We start from the raw sequence: 22,966 nt of genomic DNA, 5'->3' as shown, positions 1-22,966 counted from the left end.
CAGCATTTTTGTTGTTGTTGTTGATTATGTTCTGTTGCATGTCAGCTATAAAAGATTAAACCACTATCTCTCCCAGTAAACCAGAGACTGGTGTGACCTGCAATGATGCCAAACCTTTATGGACAAAGATGGCTGCCAGAAATATACCTTAGCCTGCCAGTAGGTAGAGGCAATATTTCCTGTGAGCTTCTTATCTAATATTCATCTATATATTCTTTAATATACATATTCAATATATATATGTATAAAGTGAGCTCACCCTTTCATGGTCTGCATTTCACTCATGGTATCTGGTAGGACTTTGCCATATGTCTCAGGTAGGAGGAAACACACAAGCCCACCAAAGACTGCCAGACTCCCCATTATAATGTACGGCAGGAACTTGTAAAATTTCCCTGAAAGGACAATGAGGTCATGTGGTTCTCTGTCACGTTTTGAAACTTTGAAAGTTATTTAAGACCAGAGAGTGATGTTACTCAAGCAATGTACGGCAGGAACTTGTAAAATTTCCCTGAAAGGACAATGAGGTCATGTGGTAATCTGTCACGTTTTGAAACTTTGAAAGTTATTTAAGACCAGAAAGTTATGTTACTCAAGCAATGTTAATATTTGACGAAGAAGAGCATAATATTCAAAGTTGGTTGAATATGACTTTCAGCTGTTATCTTTATTTGTTCTGAAAGATATGATATGGCACCTTTATGGCTGACTAGAACTGGAATTTTATAACAGTTTTTTTCTTGAATGTTCGAGATATTCCTTAATGCTGAACAGAAGATATGACCCTTACTCGAAAAGACATGCTCTAGTGAGCATATGAAGAACGGGATATTACCAGATAAGTATTTAAGGCAGGGATCGATTACATAGCTGTGGCTAACTGCAGTCCTGTTAAGCCCAAAGTTCACTCTGCTTATAATACAAACCGAATGCCAGCCTATTTACCCCTAATATAAACATATGCTTCATTCAATTGTTACAGGTGATTGAATATTTGGCAGCATTGTGCTGTAAAAGCTGCTCACAGTGTATTACATATTGGTGTTCGTGGGGTTGCAACAATGTGTATTACTTAGTGGTGTTACGCCTGGCTTGTGGGGTCGCAACATAATGTGTATTACATAGTGGGAACAGTCAGGTGTGTTTATCTCTCCATGCATTACATTTGATAGATGCATATGCACAAGCGACTGGTTACCTGCAAAAACATACCTTTAAAAACACCTGCATAATACTGCTGACAACTAGTGCGTGCATTAAACACTGTGTCTGTACTGAGAAACTGAATGCTTCTGCAGCCCTTGCCCTTTATTTGGACAGGCATAAAATTAGAATCTTTTTGGCTTCGTCACCCTGCCTGTCAATCATTGCGGCATTCAAAGCCAGTAAATCAGAGGCAACCTGTTCACTCACCCAGATAAACGGTGAAGGGGGATAGGATGGTGGCGATGCGAGCAGCCATCGAGCAGATACCCATGGCAGTGTTTCTGACCACAGTGGGGAAGAGTTCAGAGGTCACAGCGTAGACCACACAGAACGCTGCCGTGATGCCAAACTTACCCATCATCTCCAAGAAGATGGCCAGGCTTGATAAATCTGAGAAACAGACACATCAATGGAAAAAACAGGGAGATTACCAGTGCTGACTCATTGCGGATTGCTAAATTGTTGTCAGAGTTTTTCTATCTATCAACTAACTCAATCTATTTGTCTATCTAAGATAAGATAAAATAAGATGAACTTGTATTAATCCCTGTAGGGAAATTCTTGTGTAATAGCAAAAAGGTAGTAGGAATAAATTATATAAATATAAATAAATAAACTAAGATAAGTACATGACAGCTGGCATATATTAGATATCAGTTATTATGTGGGGGGACAGACAGAAAGACAAACATAGTAGACATCTATGTTTGCTTGACTGTCTCTGTGCTTGTTTGTCAGTCCCTCCATCTGTCCACCCCTCCTTTCTTGCCTGTGGGGACAAAGTTTATGGTGAGGATCACAGCGCCCCCTAGGAGCAGGGTGGAGGACTGGCACAGGTGCCGGGAGCAGAACTTGAGCAGGAGCATGGCAATGATGTAGGCGGGCACTTCCACCACGGCTGACAGGAAGGCGTTGAGGTAGGGGCTTCCAACAAGGTTGGCAGTGTTCAGAACCAGGCTGTAATAGGCTAGTGTGATGATCATCCTGCAGTTAACACACACACACACACACGAACACACACACACGAACACACACACACACACACACACACACAGTTTACTTCTTTATTTGGATTCGATACATTAGTACATATCAGTCAAAATCCAAATTTGGCTAAAGGGAAGTCTTAAATTGCATTCAAAGTTCTAGTCCATATAGTGCATTACGGGTAAAGGTGACACCTGCGCTTCCAAATGAAGTGGCTACCTATTATTGCTGACGTGGAGCAGTACTTTGCAAAGTGTTTGGCCCTTTTTTTGGAGAGACCACAGATTTGTAGGCCTCGCACACACATCCTGTGCACATGACCTAAGCTGCCAAAGATCAAGGCAATGATTGTACATGTGTAGCCATAGTTGGTTAGAACAGTACTTAAGGGTTGATATTTTAGTAGTTTTGACGCATAGCAGGTGTCCATGTAGGCGTCGTAAGAGCAACCAATCTCAATGATTGTGATCGTTTTATTTTCTTCATTAATTGACACAAGGTCCGGTGTATTTGCGATGTGCTTAATGGCAGTTTTCAATTTGTTTCGCTGATCATGTGGAATGGAGAACCAGTGTGGTTTAACAGACTCGTTGGTATGCATGGTTGTGAAGGTGCTGTTCTCGCGGAGTTTCTTCATGGCCAGCGCCACAATTCGGTCATGACGCGCGATGTAAAGTCCTTTGTAGGCAGGGCAGCCGTTGAGGATGTGCGCGATTGATTCCCTTTGTCGGTTGTGGTGTAGTAGGCAGAACGGCTCATGCGTTGATGGAAACCATGTTGCTAGGTTTGTTTTTGTTGGTAGTACTTGAAGGCGAGCTTTTATAATGAACGTGTGTATATTGTCATGTAGTGCTGTGTTCCGAAGTGCAGAATGAGATACGCTGTGATCAGCGCACGGCAGGCAGGCCAGTCTTCCTTGTAGGCGTAGCCCTGTCCAATGTTGGGTCATACGCGATCGGAAAAAGTTCATTATTGTCCCTCTGGTGTTCTTTGTGTTTAGGAGGTGAGTGCTGCCGTCCAGGGTGATGGTTGCCTCTGCCGTCGTTGTTGGGTCCGTGATGATGTTATCATTGAGAGTGACTGGCTGTCCTGATGTGCTCTTCCACTGCAACTGAATGTTAGTGCGGTTGCAGAGGTCATTCAGGTCTAGCCAGTCCGAGCGTACGCCAAAGCCCGGTGTGTTGGTATCCAGTTTTCCATTGGTTTTTTTCTTGAACCCAAGGAAGCTGGTATCCTCAGGTGAGCTTGGGGGGACCTTGCGTCTTCTTAGGTGTAGCAGAAGTGAGGCTCGGGCAAGCTCACGAACGGCTGTGTCGTCGCTATTCAGCATTCGCAGCAGATTGCTTACTCTGGCGGCAACATACACCCACTCAATATTTGGGACCCCCAGTCCTCCTTCTCTGGCCCTGTGAAACAGGACGTCTCACACACACACACACACACACACACACACACACACACACACACACACACACACACACACACACACACACACACCACAGTCCCTATTCCTTCACTATGGCTTTGGATAAGTTGTTAGGACTCATACACCGACAGGAAATAACTCAATCTCAAAGCGCCTTGGGGCAATTTAATTGTGTTGGCGCTAAATACAATTGCATAACATTTTATTTAATTAAAGTCATATGAAGAGAACGTGTCTTTAATCAGATTTTGAACATGCATTTAACAGTGAATGTTATTGATAGTCCAGTACAGAACTGTTACTTGCAAAACTTGAGTCCTATGTAGTTGCCTATACTCACCATAGCAGGGCACAAAGTCCTGCCATCGCACAGAGGTTGAAGCTTCTCAGCACATCAAGAATTGAGTATTTTGTAGCTTTCTTTGCAAGGACATTTTCAATCTGTTGGAGTAGATAACATCTGCCTCTTACAAAAGGGAAAGAAGAACGGGTACATTTTAGTGTGAAGGAAACTTGGCAAATGATTGAGTGCTCTGGTGGGAATCCATTTCAAATTATCAGCTTACTTTACAAACACCTGAAGTATGCGTATGCGGCCATGCTGCGGCTAAAAAAGTAACTTGTTATTGTAAGGGTTGAACTGCAGCTAGGTGAAATTGTGGGAAGAAAACCTGTCGAGGTTTTCTTTCTAGATTGGAAATTGATTAACCCAGGCCTGTTGTACCACAGGAGTCCAAGGTAATGTTGTCCAGAGAAGTAACTCGGCATTCATCATTGATTTACCTCAGCAGGTGTGAAGATGACCTCTGGCACAGGGACCTTGGGGTAATGGGTAATGCAAATGGATGCAGTGCAGGTTTACCTCAGCGGGTGTGAAGATGACCTCTGGCACAGGGACCTTGGGGACATGGGTTAATGCAAACAGATGCAGTGCAGGTTTACCTCAGCGGGTGTGAAGATGACCTCCGGCACGGGGACCTTGTTCATCCTGGCTGCATTTCTCAGTATGGCCTCAGCCTCCTTCACTCTCCCCTGGGACAGAAGCCAGCGAGGCGACTCAGGAATCAGCCTGGGGGGAGAGGAGAGGTCAACGCCACATCTACAACCCTCAACACTACTGCTTTAATACATGACTGGGGGATAATGGTGTGGTGGAATCACCACGTCATATAACAGCTTTAATACATGAACGTGGGATAATGGTGTGGTATGTGGAGTTATCTACATGGACTCTCAGGAATCAGCCTGTTGGTGCTGAATGCACCAGAATGGATTGATTCAATACAGTTGGATGATAGAAGGTAAATACTCAGGAGTGGTTAATCGCACCAACATCTTGTGAGATATTAAGTCATGACGCTTTTACTCTGGGGTAGCATGTCAAAAGGACATTAGGTCTCAGGCATCATGAGCATCTGAACGCCTACTTTACAGCTGAGAATAGTAATGTAAAGCTGAGTATAGTACTGCACAGCTCAGTAAAGTAGTGTTCAGCTCAGTATAGTAGTGTTCAGCTGAGTATAGTACTGTACAGCTGAGTATAGTACTGCACAGCTGGGTATAGTACTGTACAGCTGCGTATAGTAGTGTTCAGCTGGGTATAGTACTAACGCCATCATGTGCTCCCCCTAGGGAGACTCTTCAAAGCACCTCGAGACAATGTCTACACTGGGGAAAATAAGTATTTGAACCCCTGCCGATTTCGCAAGTTTGGCCACTTGCAAAGAAATGTGTGATCTATAATTGTAATGGTAGGTGTATTTTAACAGTGAGAAACAGATTATTAACATTTATGAATAACATTTATGACTTGATTTGCATTTGAATCAGAAAATAAGTATTTGAACCCCTAGCAAAACATGACTTAGTACTTGGTGGAATAACCCTTGTTAGCAAGCACAGACATCAGATGTTTCTTGTAGTTGGGCACCAGGTTTACACACCTCTCAGGAGGGATTTTGGTCCACTCCTCTTTGCAGATCCTCTCAAAATCCTTAAGGTTGCATTGGGAGGGAATGAGGGAATGAGGTTCAAGCCCAATATCCCACGTTACATGGCCCCATTCATAGTCCCCCCGATGCGGTGGAGTCATCGTGTACCCTTGGCAGAGAAACAGGCCCAAAGCATAATGTTTCCACCGCCATGCTTGATGGTGGGGATGGTGTTCTTGGGTCATATTCAGCATTCTTCCCCCTCCAAACGCAGCAAGTCGAGTCGATGCCAAAGAGCTTGATTTTGGTCTCATCTGACCACATCCTGTCTCCCAATCCTCCTTAGAATCATTCAAGCGTTCATTGGCAAACTTTAGACGGCCATTTACATGTGCTTCCTTGAGCAGGGGAACCTTGCAAGTGCTGCACTACTTCAAACCATTACGGCGTAGTGTGTTGCCAATGGTTTCCTTGGTGAATGTGGTCCCAGCTGCCTTGAGATCATTCACAAGCTCCCCCTGTGTAGTTCCTGGCTCCCCCTGTGTAGTTCCTGGGTTATTCTGCACCTTTCGGATGATCACCGATACCGCACGAGGGGATATCGTGCATGTAGCCCCAGACCTGGAGCGATTGACAGTTGTGTTGCTTCCATTTACGAATAATCGCACCAATACTTGCCTGCTTCTCAGCAAGCTGCTTGCCGATGGTTTTGTAGCCCATTCCAGCCTTGTGCAGGTCTAATATTTTATCTCTGATGTCCTTGGACAACTCTTTGGTCTTGCCCATGGTGGTGAGGTTGAAGGTGTGAAGTATGATTCTTTGGACAGGTTTCTTTTATACAGGTCACCAGTTAAGATCAGGGGTACCTTGTTAGGCCTAATGAGGACTAATATGTGTGCTTCTTGGGCACATACCTGGTCATTGAGAGCCAGAATTCTTGCTGTTTGCTTGGGGGTTCAAATACTTATTTTTTGCAGCAATTACTCATAAAGTCATAAATGTTTTTGTTGATATTCTATTTCTCACTGTTAAAATACACCTACCATTACAAATATAGATCACACATTTCTTTGCAAGTGGACAAACTTGCGAAATCGGCAGGGGTTCAAATACTTATTTTCCCCACTGTACTGTATTATATGACGTTGCATAAATCAATCAGATTGAATAGAATAGAGTAAAGTGCTCTCACCACCACAGAGGAATGTAGAGCAACCCCGAAGCAGCCATGCTGGCAACCAGCCACCTCCACTCACGCAGGAAGTATGCCACGGGAGGCATGGCCATGTAGCCCAGCGCCGAACCCATGAACACCCCTAGAGAGCTGAAGACCACACGCTCCCTAGGGCCCAGGGTCTCACAACCTGAGTCACACAGGAGGAGGTGCCCAGTCAGTCTGTGCATCTAATCAAAAGGTTGTATAGAATGCTTTTAAACATTTACGTTTGTATTTCCTCATTTTGCAGACGCTTTTATCGAGTCAGAGATTTTCTGACATAAGTGGTAAGTGCTTATTCTGGTCAGTCCGACAAAGTGCAAAGAGGGCAGATAGAAGAAGTATACAGTACAGTATAAGGAGCGTTACAGTAAGAGATGAGTTTTCAAGATCTCTCAAGTCTTGAATGGAATGAGTAGGCTATACAGTGCACTGTAGCATCATAGTCATAGATTGAGCATATCATCTGTGTACATGTGCACATACAACTAGGATTGTCTCTGTCAGTGTCCAATGTCTAATGTGAGTGTATGAAATCGGTGGGATGGCAGGTTGCTTCATGAGGTACACACACACAATGCCACACACGCTCAGTCTCTAGGTCCCTCTCCCTCTCTAACGTGCGCACGCTGCACAGATGCTCAAGTGGTTTGGAGCACATCTGTCTCGTGTGCGCGGTCTTGCTCGCTCAGCTAGATTCCGGGAGACTTTAAGTAATTTGCGGGCATCAGGGAGTCGCTATATGAGGGTGACTCCTGGAACTTCTGGGAGACTTGGGATGTCTGGTATCATATGTTTATTTATTACACCCTAACGAGTTATGTGCAATGTATAATGGAATGCGAACATTTTACTGTGTTTGTTTGTTTGTTTTTAGACAGACGCACCTTCACGGTGTACTAGCTGCTGTTCCTTTGAGAGTGTCTGTATGCGTGTGAGTCTGCTATTCCGTGTGACTTGGCTTTGAATTTCCCTCTAGCCTGGGGACTGGTTGTATGTCTTAGTGAATGTGTTGTGTGTCCTAGGTAAGAGGGGTTTTCTTTCTATTGTTTTGTTCATTTAGTCAGCCACTGTATTGGTCAAGCCATAACACACTGTAGGGAAACTGGTCTCAGTAGTCTCTAACTTCACTATATGACTAGTGTTGCAGCAGTGCTGTGTTGTCCTAAAGCAATTATCCCAGCGTTTCACCAGAACTTGAAGTTTGAAGTGTGTTGCCCTAAGGGTTGTGAGCACTTTATTTACGTGTGGTATCAAAACCGTAGCTTCCACTAGCATTCTCTCTTTGGCTTGACTGATTAACTGGTGACAGTTATGATCCTAACTTTAATGAAGTTATTGACCAGCCTGTACAACCTCCTTCAATATATTAATAAAAAAATACATTTTTGTACTTTTCTAAACGTACCTGTGTCTGTACACTTATTGGGGCAGAGTTCTCCTTGCATATCAGTAAACTCAAGGGGTGGCGTAGTCAGCTGTACTAGGGGGCGCTACAATTATTTCCAATTGAAGTGCAAGGTGTTGTCTGAGAGGGAGAGTCACACCAACCCATAATGTAGGCGATCAGATAGTTGGAGATGGAGCCGAAGCCCACACAGAAGAAGGTGGCGGCGAAGGCCTCCCAATTGGGTGAGAAGATCTGAGCAAACGTTGTCAATGTCTGCAAAGCCATTGTGCTAAAGAGCATGGGCCGCCTGCCAAACCTGGAAGTACAAATGACTCCTTAGGGAGTTCAAAATCACAGAAGCAAACCTCAAGAACCTTAGAATTAGACTCAGGAACCTCAGGTGGGGGAATACTCACCTGTCTGACATCTGCCCTGACAGGAAAGCACCCACTAGCGCTCCCATGTAGTGGATTGAAGTTGTCAGCGGTACTTTGTACTCATTCTCGCACACAAGATCCCACTGCATTGGCATTGAGTTCACACATGCACACACACACACACACACACACACACACACACACACACACACACACAGTTTTATGATGCCGTACATATCTAACAGGAAGGGCTGCCCTGATGTAAACTTTCGTCTTAACAAACATGAGGTTTATTAGATATTTTATGGCGAGGTCAGAAAGCAGAGCCATTTCCCTGTGTCGTAGTTTTGATTCCTAAAATTGATTCCTAAAATTAATTTAATGAAATTCACTGTTGAAGATCATTTCTGTCATTTAACTGCATGGACCCTGAATTTTGTTTTGTTTTTATTCCTTTTTCTCTTTTCTAAAAGCATTCAAAAGAAAACCAACCATGACATAACGGGTTAATTTGTACTGGAAAAGTTAATCTTAACAGCACTATCCTGAACAACTAGAACCTGAACACACAGCCAGGTAACACAAGGTGTGATCACGCCAATGGTGGTACGTTCTTAAGTGCCCCGGTATTTTGTCTCATATCAGTACTCACTTCCAGCAGAGCACAGAGGTCACTGAAAGGCTCTCTACATTTTCACATTTCTACATAAAACACAAAAGGAGAACCCAACATTTGTTCAATTCATAGCATTTTAACAGATAGAACACTCTTATGCCATTTTCTCACAGAGATAAAGCTAGTTTAATTATTTAGAAATGCACCACTTCAAAATTATCAGTTTCTCTGGTTTTACTATTTAGTGGAATGTGTTAAAGTAAAATTGAAAACTATAAACTGCAGTGCAGTGTTTTCAGAGCTCGAATAATGAAAAGAAAAGAAGTTCATATTCATTTTTAAACAACGCAATACTAATGTTTTAACTTAAGAAGAGTTCAGAAATTAATATTTGGTGGAATAAAAAAAAAATTGCTATTTTGACCAATTGTAATTTTTCTGCAAATAAATGCTCTAAAGGACAATATTTTTATTTTAAATTTGGTAGAAATGTTGTCAGTAGTTTATAGAATAAACAAAAATGTTCAATTTACCTTAACACATCCCAAAAAAATAGTAAAACCAGAGAAACTGATCATTTTTAAGTGGTCTCTTAATTTTTTCTGCAGCTGTATATATTCTCTTTCTTTGTTACTCAATATTTAAACATAGATGTTGATATGTCTTCATGCAAAAATCAAAGTCTTTATCTAATTTAAATGCTTTTTACTAGACTTTCTTGCCACCTTTTTGTTTTGTACTGTTTCAAATCTCTTGAAATAACTGAGCAATGGCGTATGCTCACCTCAGTGACGATGGTAGACTGGTAGATCTCTTTACTGTACTTCCAGCCATCCAGACAGCCCTCCTGCTGAATCTGACTCACGTTGACGTCCACGTCGGGGGTGTAGTTGAGCCGGGAGAAGTTCCTGAGGAGGTCCAGCCTGTATCTGCTACAGGAGCTGCGCTTCAGCGCCCCGTCCTGCAGCACCAGGGGAACACTCACGTCCCTCCAGCTCTCGCTGATGTTGCTCTCCTCCGGGACCAAACACTCATGGGGAGGCGTGTCGGCCACAAACACGATGTAAATGCCACCAAACCCATTGGGCAGGATGCTGAAGGCCAGGGAGAAGAAGACCAGGCGCTGGAAAGGCCCCCATGTGCCCAGGAAGGAGGTGATCTCGTCCAGGTCCCTCATGGTGGAATGCAAGGAGCTGGAGTGTGAGGAGTGCTTAGGTCACCAGATTAGTTACACATTGACCTATCAAAAGGCAGAGCCTCCCTCTCAACAAAAGATTGCCTCAAGGGCTTGTTGTACTATTCAGCTACGTTAAGGTGCTCACATGCTTGTCCGATCGTGCTCTCCGATCTCACGAGGCACGCCCTTAAACGCCCTCCTTGAAGTGGGACCACACCTTTGAGCACCTCGGATAGCCATCCGAGGGTGTCGGATGGCCTCTGGAGCACCGCTTGAATTTTCTCACTATCCGACCCGACTATCCGATCCGAGCTGTCCGACACCCCTGGCTAAAATGACGTTTCCTGTTTCGTTCCCTATGACAGCACCTCCATTTTTAAAAAAAATCTCTGAGAGATCGCTGGGAACCTGGGGCTGGAGGTCCAGGAGTGCATTAGGAGTTGGAGGAAGATCAGGGACAAGTTTGTAAAAATGAAAAAAACTATGAAGGGCACCAGCGGCGATGCAGGAGGAAAACCGACATCTCCCTTCTTCCTTGCTCTATCGTGGCTCTCGCCGCATATAAAGCATAGGGAGACGTCGTCTAATTACAGCAATAATAAAAACATTTCTTGGTTTTCGAACAGCCTCTTTGTGTTTGAGTTAGCAGAGCATGCAGTGTAAATGATTAAATTGTAAAATAACCTGAATTGTAGACGTAAAAAAGCAGAACTGTTTGTGTGGTATAATAATAGAAAATATTCGGCAATAACCGCGAGCTTGGTCATTGTCGTTAGTAGGCTAATTCATTTCACAACAACAGCCTCTGATCATTAACTGAAAATACACGGATAAAAACAAACGATTTCTTATTTTATAGTTTGTTTTTGATGATGTAATGGCCTTGTAACATCATAATAAAGCGTTGGTAATCTCCACAGCCCCTCGTAGAACCATGCAGGTAGAGGTGAGTCGTACAATCATCAGATTAGAAAGGGCGTGTCTCTAGTGAAGTCGTACGAGGTGAATTGGATAACCATGCAAATGCCTTTACTGTGTGACAGGTGGGAGACACACACACACACACACACACACACACAGGGTCAGTCTTTCCTACAGGCGACATAGGCAAACTCTGCGTCCCGAAAAATAAATAAATAATTATTATTGATATAATTGGGCAGAGTTTTTTGCGCCCCCTTCTATACCTCCAACTAATATTTTGACATTAAATAAATTAATCTAGCATAAGGGTAAAATGAGTCAAAAATCAAAAGAGGAAGGGGTAGGCTACGTACCTCCTAGTTAGTGCGTGTGTGTCCAAGCAACTTCAACGAAAGAACAATATATTTCTAATTTAAGAAGAAAAGAAAGGAAGAAGAAGAGAAACATACCAAGGAGAAAGGTAAATCCTTAAATCCTGTTCTTAGCCAAGAATGAATCCCAGATAAGAAAACTTTTATGTACGCAAGAATTTCCCCGGGCACTTAAGTGGGGTGAAGAAGAAAAGATGTACCTTATCATTGAAAGCCTTCCTACCCCCTGTCACATAGCTCTTTAACGATTTTACAGAGGGGGGTGTATCAAAAATGATATGTCCATTTATTATACATTATACAAAAAAAGACTGTAAAATCTACATGCGTAACTTAAGTGAAGGAACCTATTGTCTATATTGGGTTAGCTCAGAGACGAAAACAAGGGTCGAACTTGTTAAACCCTGCGTTAAACTGACATCTTTGCATGTCAGCAGTTACGAGGACACAAAGGACCCGAGCGTAGCTATTCTTGCTGACGTTGGAATGATTTATGGCATCAGAGTTAGATACAGAGTAAGTTCAATTAGATTAATCCTAAGTATATAAACCCTGTGCGATTGCTTCACTTTCATCCTAGTGCTGTGAGTGAGCCCGATTGCAATTGTTATTGAATAAATATACTGATCTACATCAGTGGCGCCTGCAGCCGAGCTGGAGCTGTGAAAGCAGCTAAATGAGTAATGAGGCTTTTGCATGGTTATCCAATTCACCTCGTACGACTTCACGAGAAACACGCCCTTACAGCCAAAACGCAGTGAGCTTTGACAAGCCCTGGAAAGTTCGGCAAATTTCTACCCAAACATTCATTGCGTCCTGAAGGTCTTGTTGACAATGCCCGTTTCCACAGCGTCTGCTGAGCGGTCATTCAGTAGAATCTTGTGGTAACTTGAACAGCGTAATGTTCAATCTGTTTATTACAGTGCATGAAATGCCCTGTATTGTTATTCCTAGACATTTTCTTCTTCTTCTTACCTTTTTCTGCGATTAATTCAACCCGAACCGCTCAACGTAGAAACTTCATTCAAACTTTGTCGCGTAGGTCTTGTAAAGGACACTTATGCTATGTATTTTTCACTTTTCTAAACTTTATACCTTTTAAGATATTAAATAAAAACAAATTGAAATTTTCCCATTGACTTACATTGGGCCATTATGACATCATAATAGGGTCTTTAAACTGGCTTGCACCTGTGCTTCACTAGGTGCGTTTCCATTCAGCTCGTTCGCATTAACGATTCGCATTCACGGACGATTCGCATAAAACAAATGCGCATCAGCGACCGTTTCCATTCACCCGAGTCTTTAGTCTAATTTGGAGGAAGAGTTTTGTGCATGCTTGAATGGACGCCCTCCTCTCTGCCGTCGGGACTTTTAATGCTGTAGCATTTGAGTTGTTTTGAATATAATTGCTAGAAGGAGAAGGCGTAGACGGTTTTAACATGTTTTACAAACTCACATAGCAGCGAATTCCGTTCACCGCAGACGTCCGTACATCTGGGAACGAGCACGGTCTAGTGATTCTTTTAATTTAGTGAAGGCCCACTTCACTGCCCAGCTGTGGGTCGAAAACTTCAGGCTGACCAGGTCAGGATTTCAAGAATTGTGCAACGGATAGGCCCTGCTGTGTTGCCTGAAAGTATTTGCTGCCGAAAGCCTGTCCCCACCGACGAGCGCATTGCAATTGCACAAACTTGCAACATGCGCGGAATACCGTGTTGTGGGCGAAACGTACCACTGTACAAAGATGTTTATATGCAGTATGCTTTGCCATCCGAGTACAAAGAAATATATTAAGTTACCATACCTGGGCGAGGTGCAAGAGATTGCGAACTGAAACAACCGCGCACACCAGGTCCGCAGGTGTTAGATAGAATAAAATCAATGATCACAAAACAAAAAAACAATAATTTACAACAACAACAAAAAAGTACGTGTGTGGAGATAACATGTCCACGTAGTTTGCACGTAAATCAAGTTAATCAGTTAGCCTACAATAAACTAGGTAATGATGATGATGTTCAGGGGAAACAACACACCGCAAACATAGATATACTATAGTATATAACAGCAGGTGCATATGCTGCATGAGGTGTGGTGTATTAGCTGGCAGTTTGAGAAGCAGTAGAGGAACATCACATTCGGGGCAGACAGCAGCACGGTTGTCTCTCACTGCAACAGGACGTAGTCTACAGTCCAACTCCGAACATAAACAAATACACAAAAGAGAGAATCGCTCGAATAAACCGTTTCCATCTACAGGCATTTGCATGGTTATCCAATTCACCTCGTACGACTTCACGAGAGACACGCCCTTTCTAATCTGATGATTGTACGACTCACCTCTACCTGCATGGTTCTACGAGGGGCTGTGGAGATTACCAACGCTTTATTATGATGTTACAAGGCCATTACATCATCAACAACAAACTATAAAATAGGAAATCGTTTGTTTTTATCCCGTGTATTTTTAGTTAATGATCAGAGGCTGTTGTTGTGAAATTAATTACTAACGACAATGACCAAGCTCGCGGTTATTGTCGAATATTTTCTATTATTATACCACACAAACAGTTCTGCTTTTTTACGTCTACAATTCAGGTTCTTTACAATTTAATCATTTACACTGCATGCTCTGCTAACTCAAACACAAAGAGGCTGTTCGAAAACCAAGAAATGTTTTTATTATTGCTGTAATTAGACGACGTCTCCCTATGCTTTATGCGGAGAAAAATTCAAGCGGTGCTCCAGCAGCGCCTCCACGTCAGACTCCAGGTCGCCCATGCGCCGGATGTCGGTGCGCACCGCGGCCACCTTGGCGGTCATGTCGCGCGTGATGCTGGAGGTGTGCGCCTCGATCCGCTCCACCGCCGCAGACAGAGCGAAGTTTGCGCATGCGGACTCACATCAGGCAGGTCCTCACATTTGGCAGCTACACCTGGACCTGGGAGGCGACAGTGGTACAGGAGGGAGAGAAGTCGTTTAGTAATTAGACGGTTGCTAGTTCGATTCCTCACTGTCTAAGTGTACTTTACGTTAAGCGCATTAACTACATTCGAATAACTAGTTAATCCACCTCCCTCTGGCGAATCGAATTTCTATGCGCATTGGGGAAGTTAATGCGAAACGCACGCGTTTCCAACCAGGATTAAATATTCGCATAAGGTGCGTTTCCATCCCATGTCTAAATGCGCATTATCTCTATGCGAATATTTAATCCTGGTTGGAAACGCGTGCGATGCGCATTAACTTCCCCAATGCGCATAGAAATTCGATTCACCAGAGGGAGGTGGATTAACTAGTTATTCGAATTTAGTTAATGCGCTTAACTTAGATGGAAACAGTTTTTCGAGCGATTCGCGTCTTTTGTGTATTTGTTTATGTTCGGAGTTGGACTGTAGACTACGTCCTGTTGCAGTGAGAGACAACCGTGCTGCTGTCTGCTCCGAATGTGATGTTCCTCTACTACTGCTTCTCAAACTGCCAGCTAATGCACCACACCTCATGCAGCATGCACTTGCTGTTATATACTATAATATATCAATGGTTTCTGTTTGTTGTTTCCCCTGAACATCATCATCATTAGAGTTTATTGTAGGCTAACTGATTAACTTGAATTACGTGCAAACTACGTGGACATGTTATCTCCCCAGACGTACTTTTTTGTTGTTGTTGTAAATTATTGTTTTTTTGTTTTGTCATCACCTGCGGTTGTTTCGGTCTGCAATCTCTTGCGCCTAGCCCAGGTATGGTAACTTAATATATTTCTTAGCTTGTACTCGGATGGCAAAGCATACTGCATATAAACATCTATGTACAGTGGTCTTGCTGACGGCGAACGTTTCGCCCACAACACGGTATTCCACGCATGTTGCAAGTTTGTAAAGCGCAATTGCAATGGGCTTGTGGGTGGGGACAGGCTTTCTGCAGCAAATACTTTCAGGCAACACAGCAGGGCCTATCCGTTTCGAACCACAGCTGGTCAGTGAAGTGGGCCTTCACCAAATTAAAAAAAATCCCTAGACCATGCTTGTTCCCAGATGTGGACGTCTGCGGGGTACGGAACTCGCTGCTATGCGAGTATGTAAAACATGTTAAAACCTTCGACGCCTTCTCCTTCTAGCAACTATTAAGGCAAACAACTCAAATGCTACAGCATTAAAAGTCCCGACGGCAGAGAGGAGGGCGTCCATTCTAGCGTACACAAAACTCTTCCTCCAAATTAGACTAAAGACTCCGGTGAATGGAAACGGTCGCTCAATGCGCATTTGTTTTATACGAATCACCGTGAATGCGAATCGTTAATGCGAACGAGCTGAATGGAAACGCACCTATAGAGATAATGCGCATTAAGACATGGGATGGAAACGCACCTACTGACAGCTGCGCCAAATCAAAGGAACCTCTTCTCTGTCCCTCTCAATTTAACTGTAACTAGGAACATTAAGACACCTTCTATTCTCTACTTTTTTTCTCTCCATCTTTCTCTCTATCCCTCTCAGTCTACTTTCTCTCACACTCAATCTCTCTTCTTCACTCCGTTTTTATCTCCTTTTTTCAATATTTTCACTCTCTTTTTCTCTTTCACTCTTCTTTCCTTCTTCCACTCATCTTTCCTTCTTCCACTCTTCTTTCCTTCTTTCACTTTTCTTTCCTTTCTTCTTTCACTCTTCTTTCCTTCTTCAACTATTATTTCCTTCTTTCACTCTTCTTTCTTTTCTTCTTTCACTCTTCTTTCCTTCATCCTCTCTTTTCTCCTTTCTTCACTCTTCTATCCTTTCTTCTTTCCTTCTTCCACTCTTCTTTCCTTCTTTCACTCTTCTTTCTTTTCTTCTTCCTTTCCTAACTTTTGCATTTCATGCACTGGTATTTCCTTCAGGAAATGCATTTTCTAGTTACCACGTAATACAACAATACAGTTTTATGGAATGGCGTATCAAACTACCAGCATGCAGGTAAACTCTGGCTCTGTGCGTACCTCACAATTTGTTTTTCTGCAGGCGCCCCTGATCTACATACAGTACAACACCAACACCAACAAGTAAACCAATGCACCCGGGTTTCTTCCTGTTAACAGGGAGTTTTTACTTGCCCCTGTCAGCATTGTGCTTGCTCTAAGGCAGGGGTTCAAACTGAAATTCACAGAGGACCAAAATTAAAAACTGCGTCCAAGTCAAGGGGCGGACATATTCAATATATATATACAGCCGCGGAAAAAATTAAGAGACCACTTCAAAATTATCAGTTTCTCTGGTTTTACTATTTATTGGTATGTGTTAAAGTAAAATGTACATTTTAGTTTTATTCTATAACCTACTGGCAACATTCCTACCAAATTTCAAATAAAAATATTGTCATTTAGATCATTTATTTGCAGAAAAATGACAATTGGTCAAAATAGCAAAAATGATGCAGTGTCTTCAGATCTCAAATAATGCAAAGAAAACAAGCTCATATTCATTTTTAAACTACACAATACTAATGCTTACACTTAGGAAGAGTTCAGAAATCAATATTTGGTGGAATAACCTTGATTTAAAATCACAACTTTCATGTGTCTTGGCATGCTCTCCACCAGTCTTTCACATTGCCGTTGGGTGACTTTATGCTACTCCTGGCGCAAGAATTCAAGCAGCTCGGCTTCTTTTCATGGCTTGTGACCATCCATCTTCCTCTTGATCACATTTCAGAGGTTTTTTATGGGATTCAGGTCTCGAAATTGGGCTGGCCATGACAGGGTCCTGATCTGGTGGTACTCCATCCACACCTTTACTGGCCTGGCTGTGTGGCATGGAGCATTGCCTTGCTGGAAAAAACACTTCTCAGAGTTGGGGAACATTGTCAGAGCTAAAGGAAGCAAGTTTTTCTTCCGGGACAACGTTGTACTTTGCCTGGCTGAGGTTTGTAAAAGACCATAAGGATTGAAAAAGCGGACTGGAGGTTCTTCTAAGTTCGTCTTCTCTGACGAGTCCGATTTCACAGTAGGTGCAAGACTCTCTGGCTTGTAGGCCTCTCCAGGTCTCCGTCTAACCATCAGACGACCATGTGTTGGGCAAAGCTGAAAATTGGACTCATCAGAGAAGACGAACTAGAAGACCCTCCAGTCCGCTTTTTTCAATCCTTATGGTCTTTTACAAACCTCGGCCAGGCAAAGTACAACGTTGTCCCGGAAGAAAAACTTGCTTCCTTTAGCTCTGACAATGTTCCCCAACTCTGAGAAGTGTTTTTTCCAGCAGGGCAATGCTCCATGCCACACAGCCAGGCCAGTAAAGGTGTGGATGGAGTACCACCAGATCAGGACCCTGTCATGGCCAGCCCAATTTCGAGACCTGAATCCCATAAAAAACCTCTGAAATGTGATCAAGAGGAAGATGGATGGTCACAAGCCATGAAAAGAAGCCGAGCTGCTTGAATTCTTGCGCCAGGAGTAGCATAAAGTCACCCAACGGCAATGTGAAAGACTGGTGGAGAGCATGCCAAGACACATGAAAGTTGTGATTTTAAATCAAGGTTATTCCACCAAATATTGATTTCTGAACTCTTCCTAAGTGTAAGCATTAGTATTGTGTAGTTTAAAAATGAATATGAAGTTGTTTTCTTGGCATTATTCGAGATCTGAAGACACTGCATATTTTTTGCTATTTTGACCAATTGTCATTTTTCTGCAAATAAATGATCTAAATGACAATATTTTTATTTGAAATTTGGTAGGAATGTTGCCAGTAGGTTATAGAATAAAACTAAAATGTACATTTTACTTTAACACATACCAATAAATAGTAAAACCAGAGAAACTGATAATTTTGAAGTGGTCTCTTAATTTTTTCCGCGGCTGTATATATAACAAGATATATTGTATTTTTACAATGAAATGCCCTGTATTGTTATTCCTAGGCTTCTTCTTCTTCTCACCTTTTTCTGCGATTAATTCAGCTCGAACCGCTTAACGTAGAAACTTCATTCAAACTTTGTCGCGTAGGTCTTGTAAAGGACACTTATGCTATGTATTTTTCACTTTTCTAAACTTTATACTTTTTAAGATATTAAATAAAAACGAATCTAAATTTTCCCATTTACTTACATTGGGCCATTATGACATCATAATAGGGTCTTTAAACTGGCTTGCACCTGTGCTTCACTGACACCTGCGCCAAATCAAAGGAACCTCTTCTCTGTCCCTCTCAATTTAACTGTAACTAGGAACATTAAGACACCTTCCATTCTCTACTTTTTTTTCTCTCCATCTTTCTCTCTATCCCTCTCAGTCTACTTTCTCTCTCTCTTCTTCACTCCATTTGTATCTCCTTTTTTCAATATTTTCACTCTTTTTCTCTTTCACTCTTGTTCACTCTTATTTCCTTCTTCCACTCTTATTTCCTTCTTCGACTCTTCTTTCCTTCTTTCACTTTTCTTTCCTTTCTTCACTCTCCTTTCTTATTTCCTTCTTTCACTCTTCTTTCCTTTCTTCTTTCCTTCTTCAACTATTATTTCCTTCTTTCACTCTTCTTTCCTTTCTTCACTCTTCTTTCCTTTCTTCACTCTTCTTTCTTTTCTTCTTCCACTCTTCTTTCCTTTCTTCACTCTTCTTTATTTTCTTCTTTCCTTCTTTCACTCTTCTTTCCTTCATCCTCTCTTCTCTCCTTTCTTCACTCTTCTTTCCTTTCTTCTTTCCTTCTTCCACTCTTCTTTTCTTTCTTCTTTCCTTCTTTCACTCTTCTTTCTTTTCTTCTTCCTTTCCTAACTTTTGCATTTCATGCACTGGTATTTCCTTCAGGAAATGCATTTTCTAGTTTCATATGTAAACATGAACTAAAGTTTAACAGAGGCCTATTGAATCTGGGACAAGCAGCCTAGCTTAGGCATATTAGTTATTGCCTGTAAACACAGATATCAAATTAAAAATATTTAATTTACACAATTGGATACCTTTTCAAAGAGATCTTTAGAGATTTAAATCCCAAAAGTTCATCTATAACACAGTCGAGTCCACTCAACTGATGAAGATTGACAGCTGGGCAGCATCAGATGTGGCGCTGCTCTCATCCACAGCAAGGGAGTATGTAATGAAATCTTTTCCATTTCCCATCAGCGTTTGTTGTCGATCGGTGCAAAGGTCACATACACAATCAGGAACAGTGTTTCTGCTCAGGCTCACATTTTAAAATGCTTGCCTTTTATCAGGGCACATGATGTCTCAAACGTTTATCATGAAGTTTTTGACAAATTCTCCCTCTGTAAAGGGATCTCTGCTACTTCAATAAAGCTTGCCTTCACAGCAGCCTCAATTTGTGATTTGGCTTTTACGAACACAGTCTGCTGTGGCACCATCCTTCTTTTAAACTCTTCTCCATTCTGGAGTTTCTGTTTTATGTCCAGATGTTTGTTCTTGTCTTGGTGTTTCGTTTCATAGTGCTGTCTTACATTGTGTTCTTTCATTACAGATTTGTCTCCGCTCAAAAGGCAAACAGGTTAGCCCTTTACATCGGTGAACATACTGTATATTGGCCATTTAAGAGGGGGGAGAGAGACAGGCCGCAAGCTTAACTTTGACTTCAGGTGATGAGTCTGCAGACAGTGGGGCAAGGACTCGCACTTGCAGTATTAGTGGTGCGTGCGACATACTGGCCAACTCTGATAGACATTAGATATTATCTGGCAGGCCAAATTAAATTACACCTTGGCCCATTCAAATCAACAGAACTTTTTGCAACATTCTGAGGAGCCGGTGGGCCGGATGAAATCGCTTGGTGGGCCGGATCTGGCCCATGGGCCTTGAGTTTGACACAAGTGCTCTAAGGGGATTCAGGCCCCAGGCTCTTTAAAGTGCCTTGAGACAACTTTATTACTTTGGCGCAATATTTAATTGAATTGTTTGATGCAACTGTGAGTGTAATCTACAGAGGCCCATAAACTAGCGCAGACAGCGATATTGTGTTATATCTGATACATATATCTGATATACATGAATGCAAATCAGTTAACAATTTGTGCCATTACTATTATTAATATTATTCCTCACTACTACTGCTTGTTTTTGTTTTCCCTTCCCGCTTCTCTCCCCTCCTACTAGCCTGTGCTACCTATGACAAAGAATACCACCAACATTGTTGTGTGGCAATAAAGTTTTATCTTATCTTATCTTGTGATGTTCTGGTAAAGTTCTCGGAAATGTGTCTTGAGAATTCCCAGACAGATATCTTTCCTTAAAAGACAATTCGATTCATAGTCATCTGAAAGTGCTTAAGGTCTTCAGAAAATCTCCAATCTTTCTAATAAATGACAATTCAATGAGAAATGTTAAGTCACAATTTATTTACATGTTTATGTTTAGGAATTTACAAATTGCACACTAAAATAACAAAATAGCGCTGCAGATTGTTACATCACAGTAGCAAAGCTTTCTTGATTAGTGAATAATTACAAATGAGCTTAGACAAATACATCTTACACTTACACAGTCTGTGTAGTCCGCCCTCTAGCAGGAGCAGTGTAGAGCAGACAGCTGACTATGGACAACATCCCTAAACTTCAACTTGACTTAAACTTCAGAAAGCTGCCACTGATGCATTTCTTTGGACCATAGACAGCTGTAACGGTTTGACTAGGACTAGGCGACAAATCAACCATTACACAGGAATCAATTAGTCACAATACACAACATTCAGTGTAGGGCTTAACTGAACCTTTTTTGTTTAGAACTGAGATGAACTATTGACTTGCAGGATTCAGCAGAACACAGACTCAAGGTTTCATTGCAATATTATATTCAAAAGCACAATAAACACACAATATCATTCATATACAACACAGTTTTGGTTGGTGCAACAGTCTGTAATGAGGGAGAAAGCATGAGAGGGGAATTGATATGTCCAGGGCTGGGCGCAAAAGTTCAGAGTTCAGAGTTTTGGTAGTCCATGTCTTTGTCTCTGTATGGGAAACAATTCATATTCTGAAGCACCCACAATCCTCCAAATGAAGCCCACAGCACATACAAACAGGTGGTCACAAAATAAACAAAATAACGCCCATGGCCCATACAACATGCTCTCACCATGTAATGCAATAAAGCCTCTGGCTCATACAAAACAAAATAACGTCAATGTAACAAAACAGTTCATGAAGACCCAACCAAATAAAGCCCACGTCTCATACAAACATATCAATAGAATGTCGAGCAATAAAGACACGCTAGGGTCACCAACAAAGAAGGCAGAGGTTACCCAACCACACCACGTTTAACCATTCATTAAAGGGAATATCAGTCCCAAGTCAAGTCCAACTAGAAGATACTTTGCCGCTCGGCGTAACAAAAGTATTAGCACCGGGACCGGGTTTCTTGTACTAGTTCCGACAACTCTCAGAGTTGAGTTACCGTTGGCCACTCGGCGAAACATTCATGGATTTGCACCGGGGCACGGAAATACTCGCGTTCTCTGTAGAGGTGTCTTCTTAGAGGTGACTGGGTAATACGTTTCCATGAACTGGTCGGGGATATCTCGCTTCTCTCTCTGGTCGTGGCAATCGTGTCTCTACCCTTTGGTCGTGGCAATCGTGTCTCTACCTTTTTGGTCGTGGCAATCGTGTCTCTACCCTCGAATTTGCGGAAGCAGCCGGTATTTTAAAAGATAACCGCGTGTGGTCAATTGGCTGCAGGTGAGTGTCATTGGGGAATGGGCGTGTGAGCAAGATTTGGTGCGTCTCCTATCCAGGAGCGTTACACAGCACACATACATATAATAATATACGTGTACATACTGTATACCACAGATGTAACCACGGATAGAGCATACCATTCATATATAAAAAAACTCACAACAGGCCCTAATCATATATCAAGTGTGTGTGTGTATGAAGGTAAAGTTAGAGAGAGAGAGACAGACAAACAAAAACATAGAAAGTGTGAAATTTAATAAGCAATAAGTAATTTAATTGTGACTTAAAAATATTAAAAACTATTTGCTTTCAGTGAATGAAAACGATATGCATTTTAAAATGATATCGATCTCTGTCCAGAGAAGTGTGCTAGCTCCGTATCAGAAATGATCTCTATCCAAACTAACACACCTGAACGTGGAAAAACCCTTCCGCAGAAGTGATCAATCAGGGAATAATTTGTTGTGATAAGACCCAGTCAGGAAGTAAATATGTGTGTCTGTGTCACTGTTTCCAAAGGTCGCCGTTTCTGCACGTTCAAAACTCTCAGACTTGAGTAGTATGGATGGCAGGTATCAAAAAGTGATGCGTTTTACAACTAAAACATATTAGTGTGGACACAGGCCCTTAGTGACACAGTCAGTTAGAGCCCCCCACCCCTGCCATCAGTGAGTAGCTCTTAGAACATGTCT

General features: G+C 42.2%; 1 protein-coding gene across 1 annotated transcript; it reads right to left on the bottom strand.

The window, feature by feature from the left end:
- Window positions 1–255: 255 nt before the first annotated feature.
- On the bottom strand, window positions 256–10,326 carry LOC308375558 (organic cation/carnitine transporter 2-like; the record flags this gene model as incomplete). Its single annotated transcript, XM_080851723.1, has 9 exons — window positions 256–395; window positions 1,414–1,596; window positions 1,976–2,190; window positions 3,960–4,060; window positions 4,562–4,688; window positions 6,743–6,914; window positions 8,318–8,472; window positions 8,573–8,676; window positions 9,934–10,326. The coding sequence occupies 9 exons, from the start codon at window positions 10,324–10,326 to the stop codon at window positions 256–258; spliced, it is 1,590 nt and encodes a 529-aa protein (XP_080707849.1).
- Window positions 10,327–22,966: the final 12,640 nt, after the last annotated feature.

Source organism: Sprattus sprattus (genome assembly GCF_963457725.1).
Source record: "Sprattus sprattus genome assembly, chromosome: 14".
Lineage (NCBI taxonomy): Eukaryota > Metazoa > Chordata > Actinopteri > Clupeiformes > Clupeidae > Sprattus > Sprattus sprattus.
The sequence above is the reverse complement of the archived record's forward strand: the minus strand, read 5'-3'. Positions and strand labels throughout refer to the sequence as shown.